This window comes from Crocuta crocuta, unplaced genomic scaffold (genome assembly GCF_008692635.1).
Source record: "Crocuta crocuta isolate KB4526 unplaced genomic scaffold, BGI_CrCroc_1.0 scaffold67, whole genome shotgun sequence".
Classification (NCBI taxonomy): domain Eukaryota; kingdom Metazoa; phylum Chordata; class Mammalia; order Carnivora; family Hyaenidae; genus Crocuta; species Crocuta crocuta.
The window spans coordinates 3381714-3400900 of record NW_027531896.1 but is presented as its reverse complement, the minus strand read 5'-3'; the positions used below and the strand labels follow the sequence as shown (position 1 = coordinate 3400900).

The 19187-nt window shown below is 39.3% G+C and overlaps 1 protein-coding gene and 1 pseudogene across 1 annotated transcript in view; both read left to right on the top strand.

Annotated features, from left to right (window-relative positions):
• The first annotated feature begins 483 nt into the window (after nt 1–483).
• Nucleotides 484–609, top strand: LOC144239462 (U2 spliceosomal RNA; annotated as a pseudogene).
• Nucleotides 610–639: 30 nt separating this feature from the next.
• MTA3 (metastasis associated 1 family member 3) overlaps nt 640–19187 on the top strand; it is a 171152-nt gene continuing 152604 nt past the window's right edge. The window contains exons 1-2 of the mRNA XM_077773462.1: nt 640–703; nt 10024–10117. Coding sequence (XP_077629588.1) covers nt 10096–10117 — 22 coding nt within the window. The 5' untranslated portion in view covers nt 640–703; nt 10024–10095. The remainder of the gene's footprint in view (nt 704–10023; nt 10118–19187) is intronic.

The following is a 19187-nucleotide window of genomic DNA, read 5'->3' as shown; positions in this document are numbered from 1 at the left end:
TTCATGTCCCTACACTGCTGCCCACCCAATCACCTCAGATTGACCTGTGGAAAAGTTTGTCAGTGTGCTTCCTCTTACTTGCTTGGCTCACCTGATTGGTTTTTGTTTTGTTTTCCCTTGTTTTCTTAAGTGATTGAAATGTACTTTGGGCTGCTAAGCTTTTCAGGATGCTCTGAAACTGTCTTAGGTCAATAGTTTTATGTGAGAAGCATACTCCAGGGTAAATTGGATTGGAGGGAAAAGATGTGGAGGCAGTTATAGCATGAAAGACATGTTTAGTCAGCTCTGACTACTTAATGATGAGAAGAGGGGCCTATTTGTTTATTATTAAAGAAGTGATGGGTGGCATGGAAGTCTAGGAGAACTTCATAAAACATTAATTGAAATGAAAATGCCAGGAAAATAAGGGTCTGTGAATGGTAGGCATATGAGGAAATACATTAAAGTTGTATTACTAAATTTGCTTTTATCAGGGAATGAATTATCACTTCTCGGCCTTTTGGCTAAGATCAAGTGTAGTATCAGGGAATGAATTACCAGCTTCATTTTGGATGTGAATTGCCTAATACAGAAAGTCATAGATTGACAAATGTGAACTTTCTGTTGAAAAGATTAAGCTCTTCCTTTAATTACAGATTATGTCTACTTCGAGAATTCCTCTAGTAACCCGTACCTAATCAGGAGGATAGAAGAACTCAACAAGGTATACACTGAACTTTCTTGATTCTAATATTAAAAAATAATTGTTTTCCATTGAAGGGTAATTAGATAAAGGGCATAAGAGGTGATTTTACTTTCAGTCCTAGACTCTTTGAAAGTAGAGATTGCAGATTAAAGAGTTAGCCAGGATTCTGAATATTCTTGTGCTTTTTATAATTACCTGTGATATTAAATTTACTGAGTATTTAACATCTGCATATTTCTTGAGATTGCTCAGAGCTTCTCCGAGCAGGTCACTCCCATAATTCAGTCGCTTTTTTATATTTAGAGTCATAATTGTATTTCTCTCTTTTTAGTGATTCATGATTTTCCTCTGTCATCTTTAGAAGGAGAAAGCTATGAAATCTAATATTGAAGAGAATTTATAAAATTCTGGATTAGGCTAATAAGAATACAGTTTTGGTATAATGCAAAGTAGCTTCCTACTTTAGGCCTTAAGTAAATAAGACTTTTATATTAAGGTTTGTCCCTGGTGGCTGGTGTCCAGGACATCAGAAGCATTGTGACTGTTTGCATATGAATGCAATGGTGGCTTCTGAAAACAGCCATAAACTATATGAACCATAGATTGCTAATGATGCTCTTGTTTTCCTCCAAACCAACTGTGAAACTTATTTGTACAGTTTATGAGAATTGACTGTTAAAATGTTGGGGGCTTTCTCGCTAAAAGCTTTCCCCCAAAGTACCATCTGGAGGCCGGGCCAGTTCCGAGTCCCAGGAAGTGGGGTGTGGTTTAGGGCATTTCTGGTTTATGAGCCCTGAGATCCTGGTTTGCTTCTGGAGACACCCCACGGATCTCGCATTTGTAAAAATTCTATCATAGTTTGAGACCACTGCCACCAAATGAAGAGACTGGGAACTCTTGGAATGTCATTCTAACCTTTTAATGTTATTGATGTAAAGTATAAGACTGTAGGCAACTCAAAGCTGTTTACCAGTTTTATTTAGAAAATTAGGGTACAAAGAGAAATGTTGGCCTGTGAGACTGATGTTCTTTGGCACCTCCTTATCCCTCTGACCACCACTCTTGGCTCTCACACTGTCTTGTTCGTTTCGCTGCCAGCACAGTAACCTCTTGGCTATTTTCATGTGCACCCACCTTAGGAGCACCGAGTCTTTTCTAATCCCCTGTACCTTGCTCTGCCTTGCCCTTTTTTTCCTTATCATTTATCACCTTCAAATATACTTAATTATTGTGTTTCTTTTCATTGCCTGCTTTCCCAGACTAGAATGGAAGCTCTATGTGTGTAGTGATCATTTCTGTTCACTAACGCATCCCAAGTGCCTTAGAATAAAGTGATTGGTGGGGCGCCTGGGTGGCTCAGTCAGTTAAGCATCCGACTTCGGGTCTGGTCATGATCTCACAGTTTGTGGGTTCGAGCCCCGTGTCAGGCTGTGTGCTGACAGCCAGCTCAAAGCCTGGAGCCTGTTTCAGATTCTGTGTCTCCCTCTCTCTCTGACCCTCCCTTCCTCACACGGTCTCTCTCTCTCTCAGAAGTTAATAAAAAACATTAAAAAGATTTAAAAAAAAAGAATAAAGTGATTGGTACATGGTTAAGACATTCAGTATATATTTGTTGAATTAATGGTTTCTCCAATGTCTGTTGTTAATGCTTGCACATAGCTTTTACTGTTTACAAATTATTTTGATTCGTTCATTTTACAGATATTTCTGAGGACCTGCTACCTGCCAGGCATTTTTAGATATGCAGTTTTAGGAATTCAGGGGTGAGCAAAAATAGGTCCAGTAGTAGAGACAATCATCAGCCAAAGTATCCCACAATTAGAAGGAAAATTGCAGCTGTGCTAAATTTCCAAACATCAGGCATGGTGTTCTGGAAGCGTATAATCTGGGGATTCACATTTTGTTATTTTTTTTGATTCTCAAAATAATCTTAAACCTTTAAGGTAGATGCATCATGGAGTGTTGTTGAGAGGTATGCAGTGGTAATGACTGGATTGTACTGTCTAGCTTGAACCTGGCTCATTTCACACTCCTTTATTGTCATATTACTGTTCACTTCAAAAGTATCCCTCTCAGGGCATCTGAGTGGCTCAATCAGTTGAGCATCCGACTCCTGATCTCAACTCAGATCTTGATCTCAGGGTTGTGAATTCAAGCCCTGTGTTGGGCTCCATGCTGGGTGTGCAGCCTACTTAAATTAGTAGTAATAATAATAATATTAAATTATTATTTGAAAAACAGGGGGTGTCTCGGTGGCTTAGTCTGTTAACCGTCTGACTCTTGATCTTAGCTCAGGTCTTGATATGAGGGTTGTGAGTTTAAGCCCCATGTTAGGCTCTGTGCTGGGTATGAAGCCTACTTAAAAAAATTATAAAGTACCCTTGTCTTCCCATCCTCACCTTCTTCCTGGTCCTCTGCTTTTAGCAGAGAGTCCTTAATGTAATAATGGTTTTTGGGAGGCTGGGGATTACTGAACTGTGAGAGACTGGAGTCTGTAATTTCAGACAGTGGCAGTTTAAATAGATGGATTATTGGTAAATAAGTAAGATTGACTAGTGTTAAATAGTAAATATANTGTATATAGGGCCTTTATTTTTGAAGAGATGTGGAAAAGATATCTCATTTTTTTTAATTTTTAAAAAATGTTTTTTAATTATTTTTGAGAGGATGCCAGTGGGGGAGGGGCAGGGAGGACGGGGGATCCCAAGTGGGCTCTGTGCTGACAGCAGTGAGCCCAGTGTGGAGCTCGAACTCACAAACTGTGAGATCATGACCTGAGCTGAAGTTGGGCGCTCAACCAGCTGAGCTATCCAGTTGCCCAAAGATATCTCATTTTATTTATTTTAAAAAAGTATTTTTTTTTGTTAAGGTTTATTCCTTCTTGAGAGAGAGACAGAGCATGAGTGGGGGAGGGGCAGAGAGAGAGGGAGACACAGAATCCAAAGCAGGCTCCAGGCTCTGAGCTGTCAGCACAGAGCCTGATGTGGGGTTGAACTCATGGACTGCATGGTCATGACCTGAGCTGAAGTCAGACGCTTCACTGACTGAGTCACCCAGGTGTCCCAAAATATCCAATTTTATTTTATTTTTTTTATTTTTTTTTTTAAATTTTTTTTTTTTTTTAATGTTTTATTTATTTTTAGGAGAGAGAGAGAGAGAGAGAGACAGCGTGAGCAGGGGAGGGTCAGAGAGAGAGGGAGTCACAGACTGAAACAGGCTCCAGGCTCTGAGCTGGCAGTCAGCACAGAGCCCGACGCGGGGCTCGAACCCACGAACCGCGAGATCATGACCTAAGCGAAAGTCGGACGCTTAACCGACTAAGCCACCCAGGCGCCCCTCAAGATATCCAATTTTAAATAATTCATTAAACAAATATTTACTGAGTACCTTTTGTATACCAGGCACTAGGCTAGCTCAGATATACAACAGTGAACAATGTGGAAGTATTTTCTGCCCACTCAGGGTCTACAGTGTCATGAGGGAGGCAAATGAAAAGACAAGTTACCAGGTATGAAAAAAAATAGCGAAAATGATGTTAACTTTTAAGAAGGAAATAAACAAGAGCCTTGACATAGAGAATAACAAAGGTCACTTTTTTGGATAGTAGGGCAAAGGATTTAAAAACATTTTTTTTCAGTTTATTTATTTTTGAGACAGAGAGATAGACTATTAGTCGGGGGGGAAGGCAGGGCAGAGAGAGAGGGAGACCCAGAATCTGAAACAGACTCCAGGCTTTGAGCTGTCAGCACAGAGACTGACACGGAGCTCAAACCCACAAACTGTGAGATCATGACCTGAACTGAAGTTGGACCCTTAACCAACTGAGCCACCCAGGCGCCCCAAAGGAAATTTTTTCATTAAAGTTTATTTATGTTTGAGAGAGAACGAGAGCATAAAAGAGGCAGAGAATCCCAAGCAAGCTTCGCACTGTTTGTGCAGCGCCCAACAAGGGGCTTGGACTCATGAATCAAACCATGAGATCATGGTCTGAGCTGAAGCCAAGAGTCAGATGCTTAACCGAATGAGCCACCCAGGTGCCCCAGAAGGGGAAAAGATTTTAAGGACACTTAAAGTTGAGTCTTTTTTTTTTTTTTTTATTTTTAATGTTTATTTTTGAGAGAGAGAGAGCATGAGTAGAGGAGGGGTAGAGAGAGAGGGAGACACAGAATCCAAAGTAGGCTCCAGGCTCTGAGCTGTTGACACAGAGCCTAGTGGGGGGCTCAAACCCACAAGGCATGATCTCATGACCTGTGCCGAAGCTGGATGCTCAACTGACTGAGCCACACAAGATGCCAATGGAGTTGAGTCTTAAAGGATAAGAAAGAGGTAGCCATGGGAGATAGGCCACACAAGTGTTCCAGATCCAGGCCCTGAGAGTAGCCTCAGGTCAAGTTGGCAAAGTGGGGAATATTAACATGATGGAAAATCCCAATAATGAATTTAAGAGTACTTGATATGTTCTAATTGACAAGCCAGGATAAGAAAGGACATTAACCTAGGAGTCCCTGGCTTGCTCAGTCAGTGGAACATGCGATTCTTGGTCTCAGGGTCGTGAATGCAAGTCCCATGTTGGGTGTAGAAGTTACTAAAAATAAATAAATTTTGGGGCACCTGGGTGGTACAGTCAGTTAAGTGTCTGACTTGATCTTGGCTCAGGTCATGATCTCACAGTTTATGAGTTCCAGCCCCACATGGGCCTCTTCGTTAATGGCCTGGAGCCTGCTTGGGATTGTCTCTCCTCTCTCTGCCCCTCACCGGGTTGTGCTCTCTCTCCCTGACTCCAAATAAATAAATTTAAAAAAATTTTAATTAAAAAATAAAATAAAAATAAATAAATATTAAGAAGATAGTTACTAAAATAGGTTAATGTCCTTTCTTTTATTTCTTTAAGTTTTTATTTATTTAATCTCTACACCTAACATGAGGCTTGAACTTGTGACCCTGAGATCAAGAGTCACATGTTCTTCTAATTGAGCCAGGCAGGCACCCCTATTAATTATTTTCTGAATAGAATGTAGGTTTTTTAAAAAATTATTTTATTATTTAAACTTTTTTTCATGTTTATTTTTGAGAGAGAGAGAGAGGACGCGTGAGCAAGTGGGGGAGGGGTAGAGAGAAAAGGAGACACAGAATCCAAAGCAGGCTCCAGGCTTTGAGCTGTCAGCACAGAGCCTGACACAGGGCTCAAACCCTCAAACCTACAGACCATGACCTGAGCCAAAGTCAGACACAACCGACTGAGCCACTCAGGCACCCCTTGTGAAGATGATCTTTTGGAGGATGAATATAAGATTAAAATAGAAACAACTTTTGTAAATTTTATTCAGTCATTATCTAGGTTGGGTGTTGCTCCTACTTCTAAAGACTGTACTTATGTGGCATGGGGATGGTGGTGGTGCCCAGTTGGTTGAGCGGCCAACTCTTGATTTCAGCTTAGGTCATGAACCCAGGTCTTAGGATCAAGCCCTCCGTTGGGCTCTGTGCTGAGCATGGATCCTTTTTAACATTCTGTATCTCCCTTTGTCCCTCTCCCCTACTCTGCTGTTTTCGTTCTTCCTCTTTCTCTCTTTCAAGTTAAAAAAAAAAAGACTGTGTCTGCATGCATGTTGAGAGAAAGTTGTGTGCACATAAAAATTTTTTTGGTGTGTATGTTATATAGTTTGTACCTTCATATTCTGTATATTAGCCATATGACTTGCTCTGAGATTCATTTTACTGTTTCTAGTCTTATGTTTTTTTGCTGGGGAGAGGGGAGTCACTAATTTCTTTGAGAATCTGATGCCACCCTCTGCCTTCATCTACATTTGCACATAATTTCAGGACAGTCCCTTGAAGCCCTTTCATGAAATCCAAGTTGAGACCTCTCCTACCACTTTGGGTCTCTTGGGAATAAGGACAGAAACTGGGAAAGTACCTTTTCACTTGTTCTTTAGTATGAGCAAACCACAGACGTTCTGAAATGGAAAGTGTGTGTGGGTTTTTTTTTTTTTTTTAAATAATGTACTTTCTAACTCTGAGATAGAAACAGATGTGAGTATGAGGTTGACTAAAATGATCTTAGAGCTTAAGAAAAGCCCCTTATTGCTAGAGGATATTTCAGTAAATATGCTTGACAGAACAGGAATTTAAGCGGCTGCAATGTACATGGAGAAAAGAAGACAGAGAAGTTGACGTCCACTGTGGGCTCTTTACACATATATCTGGTTTTCCCACCTATGTGGTTTTGCTTAGTCCTTCTTTTTTCTTGGACACTCTGCTTTCCATCCTGTTGAACTCCTTTCCTTCTTTCCTAGAACTCTCTGCCCAGTTTCCTCCTCCATGAGGCTTTTTCTGCCTTCCCCCAGCAGGTTGTTCTGCTTCCATGAGGGAGAGAAGTAGAGTCTGGAGGGGAAGGGAAGTTGTAAAGGAAAATAAGGCTGTCAGTATTGTCAGGAACATCTTACCGTATGCTTTAGTTGTAGGGAACTGGTGAAGGTTTCTAATCAGGTGACGGACATGATTCCACCTGGGCTTTAGAGGGTTGGAAATGAGATGATGTGAACAGACATCCTCGCTGGAGTGGAGGCTCCGTGAGGGTGGGCACTGTGTATCCATGGAGCCTAGCTCAGTGCGAGGGCACAGAGGAAGGGCTCAGAAGAAATGTGGTGACTTGAAAGAATAATCAGACTTTTATATATACTAAATATTTTTTTTCTTCAAGTTTTTAAAGTAATCTCTAGGGGCGCCTGGGTGGCTCAGTGGGTTAAGCGTCCGACTTCGGCTCAGGTCATGATCTCACGGTTCGTGGGTTCCAGCCCCACGTTGGGCTCTGTGCTGACAGCTAGCTCAGAGCCTGGAGCCTGTTTCGGATTCTGTCTCCCTCTCTCTCTGACCCTCCCCTGCTCATGCTGTCTCATTCTCTCTCAGAAATAAATAAAACATTAAAAAAAAAAATCTCTACACCCAATGTGGGGCTTGAACTCACAACCCTGAGATCAAGAGTCATGCTCTACTGACTGAGCTAGCCAGGCGCTCCTAACCTAGGTTTTTAGAACAGTGCTTGGCGAACTATTTGTGGCCAAAGATTTTTTTGTTTTAACATTTATGTATCTATTTTGAGAGAGAGAGAGGGGGGCGGAGAATGAGAATCCCAAGCAGGCTCTGCACTCTTAGCACTGAGCCTGAACCTGAGTGGAGATCAAGAGTTGGATGCCCAATTGATTGAACCACCCAGGCACCCCTGTGGTGAAAGATTTTTAAGAATGTTCACTATCTCAGACTACTTTTATAAAATAAAAATAAATAGTAGAAAAATGAAGTTTAAAAATAGGCTTATAAAACCACAAGCCTTCATTTTTCATTATTAGGTTCAATAGATTAAAATTAACTGTCAAGTGCTCTAATACACACTCTCAGTCTCTGTTCTCATTTCATTACACAGCAACAATTGTAGACAGGGCGTTGGACCACTGTTTGAGTAGCTCAACTTTAGAGGAATGTTTGAGGTTGTGTGTGTGTGTGTGTGTGTGTGTGTGTGTGTGTTGTATGTGAGTCATTGTGGAGGGGAAGAGGAATACTGTAGTTAATAAACTACCTGATAGCCAAGTGTGTGCATGGTCCAGAAGAGCCTTTATTTAAAAAAATGTTTGTTATTATTATTTTTAAAATTTTCTTTTTTTAAGTTTATTTTTGAGAAAGAGAGAGAGAGAATAAGTGGGGAAGGGGCAGAGAGGGGAGAGACACAGAATCCCAGGCAGGCTCCAGGCTCTGAGCTGTCACCACAGTGCCCGACGTGGGGCTCGAACTCACCAGCCACGAGATCATGACCTGAGCTGAAGTCAGATGCTCAATGGACTAAGCCACTGAGCCACCCCTAAATGTTTATTTTTTATATTTGAGAGAGAGAGAAGAAGAATGAGTGGGGGAGGGGCAGAGAGAGAGGGAGACAGGATCTGAAGTGGGCTCTGCGCTGATAGCAGAGAACCTGATGAGATGTGGGGTTGGAACTCACGTACCGTGATATCATGACCTAAGCCAAAGTCAGATCCTAAACTGACTGAGCCACTCAGGTGCCGTGAGACCATTTATTTTGAACTGTGCTCCTCCACCCCAAGCAGTTTTGAGTTATATTTTGTATAGTATTCCTAGTGGAGGAATTCACTAGAAAGGCTGAAAAACTATGCCTTTAAACACTTGCATTGGGCTTTGAATGTACTTTTGTCTTAAAGCAAAACTGATAAAGAGCTTATAATTGTAGTCATTGATAGATTTTATTTACAAGAAATATTGGCCTGTTCATTTATTAGATTGCTGGATCATTACTTCTGGAGGATGTATTTGATCACAATATTGTGAAATATAGAAGCACTTCGATTAGGATTTAATATGAGTTCAATTCAAAGGGCAATATTTCTCCATGACTATTCTCACTCTAAAATACTGCTGCTGAACTTCATAAAATTGACAGATATACTGCAGCGTATGTATATTCTTATTTCTTTATGTCTGAATATATCTGTAAGCACAGAGAAATTCTGAAAATCTGTTCTCAAATTTGTTTGAAATTGGAAATCACAATATCATTTTACTGTAATCTATGTGTTTTTACAAGGAAGTTTGTAGTGAATGACTGACCTTGAAAGTTCTCAGAATTCATAATGATTAGGAGAGTAGGAACCTGGGCCCCAGCTGCAGCAAATTACAGCCTAACTGAATATTGTTTGTATTCTGGACTGTAGTCAAAAATAAATAAAAACTTCAGAGTTCATAACTCATATTTTTTATACTTTCATATGTGAAAGTCAACTAAGTACTACTGAGAAGATTGACTATTACAGATTCATAGGCTTAACCAGGGCAGGAGAATGCTTTTCCAGGTCATCTGCTCCATTCTGTGTGACAACTGCCCGCACCTACAGGGTCTCATCATCAGTGAAACATGGGAGCATTTAGGAGAGGGCCGGATGATTTTACTTGTAGTCTGTGCTTCTGGAGTGGGTTTGGAAGGAGATATGTTTTACTGTCTGAAATAAGTTTACGTTTGGCTCTGAAACTTTGGGGGATTAGTTTCTCAGGGCGAAGCAGATTTAACTATCTGGCTTTAGCCATGAAAGGAGTGTGATCACTTTAAATTAATTGATGCCAGTAAGTTACTCTGTGTTTGACATTTCAGTTTAACTTGGAACCTTTGCAAATGCTGCACATCCTCGTTGGAATTTTTTTTAGCTCTCTGATTGTCCTGTAGTTGTGGTTGGCACAGTGTAAATGAGATTGATCTTGTCATTGTGTTATATTTAGTTTTGTAAACTATTTGAGTCTATTCTTCAGTACATATAACTTTTATTTTTCTTATCTCTTAGACCGCAACTGGCAACGTGGAAGCAAAAGTAGTGTGCTTTTATAGACGGCGAGATATTTCCAACACGCTTATAATGCTTGCAGACAAGCATGCTAGTAAGTTAATTTGTCTTGTTTTAATTAAAAAATGTTTGAAGTTTTTTGTTTTCCATGATAGGAGGAAAAATCCTTTTCTTTTTTTTTTTAACCTTTTTGCTTTTCCATTTGTGTTCCTCTTAGTTTAGGTGGGAGTAATTTTTTGGGTGGTGCTTGGTCTTAGTATATATTTTCTTAGGTTGTATCATATGCTTATTAGTCAATACACTGAAATAACTCTGCAAGTAGATTTTTGCATAGTCAGCATAGTGTTTTGCCATCCTCAGTTTTTACTGGTGGTTTTGTAAGGGTTTGGGGATGAGGCAATTTATACTTCATTGATATTTTGGAGGGGATTTTCCCCCCCTCTGAAACAACTGGATAATATTTACATTTTTAAAAATTTTGAGTATTTATCATATGTACAGTATATTAGGTTTGTATGTAAAAAGATTTGCCGGAGAAGTGCAAAGTGGTATTTAGATATTGTGATGTCAGTTGCAACTCTGAGCCCTTCTTTGTAGATTAATTGTATGTTTTCCCCCCAATGAATAGCTTTGGCATATTTTAGCTCCTTTTATTTTTTATCTTATTATTTTTAATCTTTTCAACTTACCTTTATTTAATTTTTTTAAAAGATTTTATTTTTAAGTCACTGCTACACCTAACTTGGGGCTTGAGCTCACAACTCCAAGATCAAGAGTCACATGCTCTACCAACTGAGTTAGCCAGGTGTTCCACTCCTTTAATTTTTTAAAACAATAAACACAGAGGCACCTGGGTGGTTCAGTCGGTTAAGTGTCTGACTTCGGCTTAGGTCATGATCTCACTGTTCATGGGTTCGAGCCCTGCATCGGGCTCTGTGCTGACAGCTAGCTCAGAGCCTGGAGCCTGTTTCAGATTCTGTATCTCCCTCTCTCTCTGACTCTCCCCTGCTCAGGCTGTCTCTCTTTCTCTGTCTCAAAAATAGATAAAACATTAAAAAAAATTTTTTTTAAACAATAAACACAATCATAAACGAAAAATGACTTAAATTTTAAGAAAGAAGATGTGAAACATAAGTACAGTACTTTATTTATTTTTAAGTTTATTTATTTATTTTGAGAGAGAGAGACAGCACGCAGGAGGACCAGAGAGAAGGAGAGTGAGAATCCTAAGCAGGTTCTGCACTGTCAGCATGGACCCTGACATGGGCTCAAGCTCACAGAACCGTGAGTTCATGACCTGAGCCAAAACCAGGAGTCGAACGCTTAAGTGACTGAGCCACCCAGGTGCCCTAGTACAGCTTTTGAAAGCCATTTTCATCCTATAAAATATATGAGTCTAGGCCATTATATGTCTGTAATTTTTTCAGTTTGACACTGTGATCTGTAATGCTCTGGTTCTGGGGATCCTGAAGCTTCTCAAGTGTTTTGGTAGTGGGGTAGGGGAGGCAGTTGTGTACACAGGTTTATGCTGTATCTGTGTGATAATTATTTACCTACTGTGTTGCTGGTTTAGCCTGGCAGATTGGTTGTCTCATAAGTTAAATTCCTACTGTATTTTCTGTTGTAGTTCATAGTGTTTTTAAATTAATGTTTTTTTGTATAAAAAGTGTTTATTATGATGTGAGTTGTTCTATAATTACAAATTATATATTGGCAGATTCAGGGCATTCCTGTTTGTCCTTCCTGTATGAGACCAAAATACTACTTTTTATTATTTTTTTAAATGTTTATTTTGAGAGAGAGAGAGAATGAGCAGGGGAGGGGCAGAGAGAGAGGGAGAGAGAAGAGTCCCAAGCAGGCTATTTGCTGTCAGTACAGAGCCTGACTCGGGGCTTGATCTTACCAACTGCAAGATTGTGACCTAACCCAAAACTAAGAGTCGGGCGTTTGAATGAGTGAGCCACCCGGGTGCCACTGTCTCTGCTAACTGTTCTTGGAGAGTCTCAGCATGGCCACATTTTGGTGCTATTTTCAGTAGATGTAGAAAATCAGAATTGAATAGGCCCTTGGTATTGACTCTTAGAAGTCAAGTTTAAGAGATCTAAGAGAGGGGCTACCTGGGTGCTCAGTTAAGCGTCCCAACTTTGGCTCAGGTCATGACCTCATGGTTTGTGAGTTCAGGCTCCACATGGTGCTCTCTCCACTCAGCGCATAGCCTGCTTCGAATCCTCTCTCCTCTCTCTCTGTCCCTTCTCCTTTCCCCCTTCCTCCGTCTCCCCTTCTGAAAAGTAAGTAAACATAAAAAAATTTTTTTTTTCGATATCTGTTGGTTTTTCTTTTTCTCTCTCTTTTTTTTTTAAATGTTCTATTTATTTTTGAAAGAGAGAGCGTGAGCTGGGGAGGAGGAGAGAGAGAGGGAGAGAGAGGATCACAAGCAGGCTCTGCACTGACAGCAATGAGCCCAACGAGGGGCTCAGACTCCCAAACTGTGAGGTTATAACCTTAGCCAAAGTTGGCTGCTCAACTGACTAAGCCACCCAGGTGCCCCTCAGTTGGTTTTTCTACCTTCTCAGCAATTTGTAGGTCATTGGGTAGATTACTTCTATCTACATTTGCTTGTTTCTTCTATTATTTATTGACTTTATTCTTAAAGGTAGCTAAATGTTTAAGTATGGTGGAGTTAGAAGTATCTTACTGTATTTCTGTTGGTATTGACCAAAATTTCAGGTGGGGAGAATAAAATGGCCTGAATAGTTCTTGCTTTATAAAGAGGTTGTATAGGAGGATTAATGGAAAGCAAATCATGTATTTGGGAGATTTCAAAACTGGGCTTAATTTTCCTGAGCCTCAATTTCTCTGCTTAAAAAACTTTCCATTATGGACTCCTCTAAAATTTTTTATTACAGAAAACTTCAGATATACAAAAGTACAGAGAAGTGTGTAGTCCATCTAATGTTTCCATTACTTTGCTTTAACAGTTCTCAGTAAATGACCAATTAATTCATCTGGACCCCTACTTGTTCCCTTATTTTGAAGCTCATCAGAGAAAGCTTACTATTTTTATCTGTACATACGTTAGTATATATTTCTAAAAGATATGGCCTCATTCAAGCATACAGTGCTGGACCATACAAGGAACTCCCATATAGCCTATACCCAGATTCAGCAATTAACATTTTGCCCTATTGACTTTATCATTCTTTTTATATGTATAAAAGGAATCATTTGAGAGTAAGTTGGAGACATCAGTGTGTTTTTCCTAAATGCAAGGAGATTATTTTACATAACCACAGTATAGTAAACAATGCAGGAAACCTAATATTCGCACAAAACCAGTATTTGTAGTCCTCAATCATATTTTATGTACTAATGGTGTTCTTTATAACTGTGTATATTTTTTCTTAGTTTATTTATATTTATTTATAAATTTTAATCATTTATTTTGAGAGAGAGGACGCGCATGCACACGCACTGGAGAGTGCAAGTGGGGAAGGCGCAGAGAGAGAGAGAGAATCCCAAGTAGGCTCTGCACTGGTGGTGCAGATGTGGGACTTGAACTCATGAACCATGAGATCATGAGCTGACCCGAAGCCGGACACTTAACCGACTGAGCCACCCAGGTGCCCCTTATTTATTTATTTTTAGTGTTTATTTATTTATTTTGAGAAAGAAAAAGGATGTACGTGAGCAGGGGAGGGGCAGAGAGAGAATCCCAAGCAAGCTCTGCACTGTCATTGTGGAGCCCAGTGCAAGTCTTGATCCCACAAACTGAGAGATCATGACCTGAGCTGAAACCAAGAGTCAGATGCTGAACCAACTTAGCCATCTAGGTGCCCCTGTTTTTCTTTGTTTAGAATAAAATCCAGACTCACACATTGTATTTTATTGCCCTGTCTCCTTGATATGGAACCAGTTCCTCAGTCTTTCTTTGTGTTTTTTAACTTTAACATTTTTCAAGAAAACAGGCCCATTATTTTGTAGAACATTGTTCAATTTGTGTTTGTCTAATGTTTCCTCATGATTAGATTCAGGGTGTTTTCTTATGTTTTTGAAGGCTGTGCAATTTTTGTAGGTATGCCACATTAGTCTTATTGTATCCCTCTTTATGCATTATATTAGGAGACACGTAATTGGGTTTGTCCTAATATCGATTGTGGTAGGTTTGATGACTTGGTCAGGGTGGTGTCCCTTTGTATATAATAAGTTATTTGGGGAGAGATACTTAGCACCTATGTGAATACCTTGTTCTTAATTTTTTTAAAAAAATTTTTAATGTTTTATTTATTTCTTGAGAGAGAGAGTGAGAGAGAGAGACAGCGTGAACAAGGCAGGGTCAGAGAGAGAGGGAGATACAGAATCTGAAACAGGCTCCAGGCTCTGAGCTGGCAGTCAGCACAGAGCCCGATGCGGGGCTGGAACCCACAAACCGTGAGATCATGACCTGAGCCGAAGTTGGAGGCTTAACCGACTGAGCTACTCAGGTGCCCCAGCCTTGTTCTTAATCTTTAGCCTACTCATTTTATCGTTCTTTGATCATTTGGGATTCTGTAAACATTAGTATCACCAGATATCTAGTTTTCAGATTTTTCTTTTATAATTTCTTCACTCATTATTTTAAAATGATACATAATTCACATAGCATAAAATCCCTTCTTTTGAAGTACACAATTGAGTGGCTTTTGGTATACTCACAAAGCTGTAAAACTATTACCACTGTCTAATTTCAGAATGTTTACATCATCCCTAAAGGAAATCAGTTACTTCCCATTACCCCTTCTTCAGCCTCTGGCAGCCATTGATCCACTTTCTGTTTCTATAGATTGGTCTGTTCTGGCCATTTCCTATGATGGAATCATATAATATGTGTGTGGGTAGGTGTTTTGTTTTTTTGCCTTTTTTAAGTAAGCTCTACACCCTACTAGAGGCTTGAACTCAGGACCTCAAGATCAAGAGTAACCAGGTATCCCTGATAATGTGTCTTCTTGTCTGGCCTTTTAAAATTTAGCATAATGTTGGGGCGCCTGTGTGGCTCAGTTGGTTAAGTGTCTGACTTCGGCTCAGGTCATGATCTCACGGTTTGTAGGTTTGAGCCCTGCATCGGGCTCTGTGCTGACAGCTAGCTCAGAGCCTGGAGCCTGTTTTGGATTCTGTGTCTCCCTTTCTCTCTGACCCTCCTCTGCTCATGCTCTCTCTCTCTTTCTCTCAGAAATAAATAAAAACATTAAAAATTAAAAAAAATAAAATTTAGCATAATGTTTTCAAGTTTTTTCCATGTTACTGCCTGAATTCCTATTCATTCATTCATTCATTCATTCATTCATTCATTCATTCATTTTTGGGAAAGTGCAAGTGGAGGAAGGGTAGAGAGAGGGGCAGAGAGATTCCAAAGCAGGCTCAGCTCTCATAGGCTGATAGCAGCAAGCCCCATATGGGGCTTGAACTCATGAATCACAAGATCATGGCCTGAGCTGAAGTCACATCCTCAACCGACTGAGCCACCCAGGTTCCCCTATAAATATTTATTTTGAGAGAGAGAGTGGGGGAGGGGCAGAGAGAGAAGGAGACAGGATTTGAAGAGAATCTGACGATTCTGGCTTGAACTCACAAACCATGAGATGATGATCTGAACCAAAGTTGAATGCTTAACTGACTGAGCCACTCAGGCACCCCCACTTCATTCCTTTTATAGCTGAGTGATATTCCATTGGGTGGATATACATTTAGTTTATTCTTCAATTGATAGGCAATTTAGATTGTTTCACTTTCTGGTTATTTTGAATAATGCTGTTGTGAACATTCATGTACAAATTTTTGTGTAGATATTCATATATTTTCTATCTCTTATTATTTTGTTGAAGATAACAGATTGTTCACCTATATAGGAGTTTCCTTTGGTCTGGAGTTTGTTTATTGCATCTTTGTTGTGTCCTTTACCACGTTTTTTCTGTAGACAAATAGTTCCAGATTCTAGAGGATCTAAATCCACATGGTTATTTTGGAGGGAGAGGTGGGGTAAGGGATGCAAAATTGCTTCATGAGGTAATATTGTGTACTTCTCTCATGAGGTCCATTATGTATTGTTTCCTGTGTCTAATTTTTTTGACACTTAACTTTGAAATAATTTTTTGATTTATAGAGAAATTATTAAAAACATTACCAAGAAACCCCATGTATTCTTCACGTAGGTTCCAAAATATTAACATTTTACTCTTTCCTCTATTATATCTATGTTCTTACTAGTTTTTTTGAGCCATTCAAGTTGAAGACATACTTCCCCTGATTCCTAAAGATACTTCAGTGTACATCTCCTTGAAAAACAAGGAGATTTTCGTTTCTAACCGAGCATGATGGTACTCACTGTAGACTTAGAGTTAGCAAAATTTCCTACTAATGTCTTTTATAACATAAATAAAAACAGCCACCTAGTGTGGGGCTGAAATTTATAACCCTGAGATCAAGAGTCACATGCTGAGTTGACTGAGCCTGTGAGGCTCAGTATTTTTAAGCTATCTTTTTGTAATGTTATTAATCATTGATTGATGATTGCCTGGATTAATTCATTAAAGTTGTGACAATTATGCTTTTAGTTCTATCATCTCCTCATTTTATTTATTTACTTACTTATTTATTTATAATTTATTTTGAGAGAAAGAGAGAGCAGAGAAGGGTCAGGGAGAATAGACAGAGAGAGAGAATCCTAAGTAGGCTCCCTGCTGTCAGCACAGAACCTGGTGTGGGGCTCGATCCCACGAACCATGAGATCATGACCTGAGCCAAAATCAGGAGTCCAATGCTTAGAAGACTGAGCCACCCAGGTGCCCCTCGTCCCTCATTTATTGGTGTAGACTATTTCTGTGAAGAGAATTTTCCCTGTGTCAGCTATCAGGTTAATCTTTAGGTTCAGATGTAGGAAAGGCAGGTTAAATTAAAGACTTGAGGTGCTTTTTCCTTTTTTTAGTTATTATCAGTTTTCAAAAATAATGAGGTGGTTCCTGGTATCTATCCTCCAAAGAAAATGGTTCTTGAATCATTTTGAAATGATCTTTGTAGCCTTTGTTATGTTACTTGCCTCTCTGATATGACAAGATGTTCCAGGCTCATCTTTTAAACTTCCTGTCCCATACCTCATGTCTGGAGCCCCGGTTCCTTTTACTGAAAAATGGACTTGGTGACCACAGTCGGAGCAATAGGGGAGAGACTCTCTTTGAGTGCTGGCGGTGCTATATCTAGATTGCCATGTACTTTTAACAGATTGTCTGTTTTATGGTGGTATTTTTATTTTTTAGGATGAAAAGAATTCAGACTATAGTCTTGTTACCAATTCTTTCCTAAGGTAATTTCACTAAAGGCCAGAGTACATACTTTAAAAAGCAGTGTTGGTTCTCTTAATCTAGTAGAAATGCAATTTTATTTTATTTTATNCGGGGCTCGAACCCACGAACTGCGAGATCATGACCCAAGCAAAAGTCGGACGCTTAACCGACTAAGCCACCCAGCCGCCCCTATTATATATTTTTTTTAAAAGCACTAATTTTTTTTAATGTTTTATTTATTTTTGAGAGAGCGAGAACATGAGTGAGGGAGCGTCTGGGGGTGGGTAGGACAGAGGATCTGAAGTAGGCTTTGTGCTGACAGCAGTGAGTCCGATGTGGGGCTCAGCTCACAAACTGTGAGGTAATGACCTGAGCCGAAGTCAGACATTCAACCCACTGAGCCAGCCAGGTGCCTCAACATACTATATACTTTTAAATTGTGATTCTTAAAATATAAAGCTTTAGGAAATTAAATTTTAAATCACCTTCCTCTTTATTTAACCTGTTTGGCAAAAGGTACAGTGTTTACTATACTTATCGCTCTCTTCCTTGCTTAGAATTTCCTTGAATGAAATTAGTTATTTTCATTAATAATGAAATTATTTCACTAATTATTTCACTAATTTCACTAATTCACTAATTTCACTAATTCATTATTTCACTAGTAATGAAATTAGTGAATGAAAATAGTTATTTTCTGATGAATGCTCATTCTGTTTGCTCCTATGTTTCTACTACAACAAGCATACACTTGGAGCTCTGTGAAGGGAGGAAAGGAAAGAAGATGGGAAGATTTATTTATTCTAACTCAACATTATAAAACCAGAGCTCTTGGAGAGAACTAGAGAAAGGCTGATCCTGTCTACTTTAAGTTATGTTCATATTGTTACCAAGTTGTTGATAATTCCTGGCATTTTTTGTGTTACTGGTTTGAGTAGAATCAGGAAGTAGTGTTGACATTCTTTTTTTCTTTTAAGTTTATTACTGTTTTGTTTTTTTTTTAGTAATCTCTACACCCAGTGTGGGGCTTGAACTATGACTCTGAGGCCAAGTGTTGCATACTCTTCCAGCTGAGCCAGACAGGTGCCCCTTGACATCATTCTTAAAATTTTAATTAATGAGACATTTCAGAATGTGGTAATCTTTTATTTTTAATTTTTTTTTATGTCTTTATTTTATTTTGAGAGACAGAGAACGAGTGAGGGAGGGGCAGAGAGAGAGGGAGATAGATACAGAATCTGAAGCAGGCTTCAGGCCCTGAGCTGTCAGCACAGAGCCCGACGCAGGGCTCGAACCCACGGACCGTGAGATCATGACCCGAGCCAAAGTCGGGCGCTTAACTGACTGAGCCACCCTGGCTCCCCCAGGATGTGGTAATCTTATTAATCAATAAGGTCATGATTTTTTATAGGTAAAAGGTGACGTGACTTCTATACTCAATTCTTATCACATCCTGGTCTGAGTCATGTTCTTATAAAATGTTTTGGTGTCAAAGGGCATATTGGGAACTTATTTTTTAAAGATTCATGTAGTACATGATTTATAATTATTAAATAGATATAGAGTGTTTATTATATTTTATAGGAATTTTGGACTTAAGTAGGATTTTTATAAAAAGAATTGGCACCTCTTTTTAAAAGATTTGTAACCAGTAGTAACAACTGATAAAGTACTGAAATCGATTGTTTTGAATATATCTGTATTGTCCTTTCCAGCTTTCTTTTCTGGTCTTAGCACATAGTTTGTACATTCTGAGTGCTCACTGTTAAGTTCTTTACTGTTGGGGACCTGATCCTGATCATTTTTTTTAGGCTTCATGTGTCTTAGTCATTATATTTGTTGACACAAATA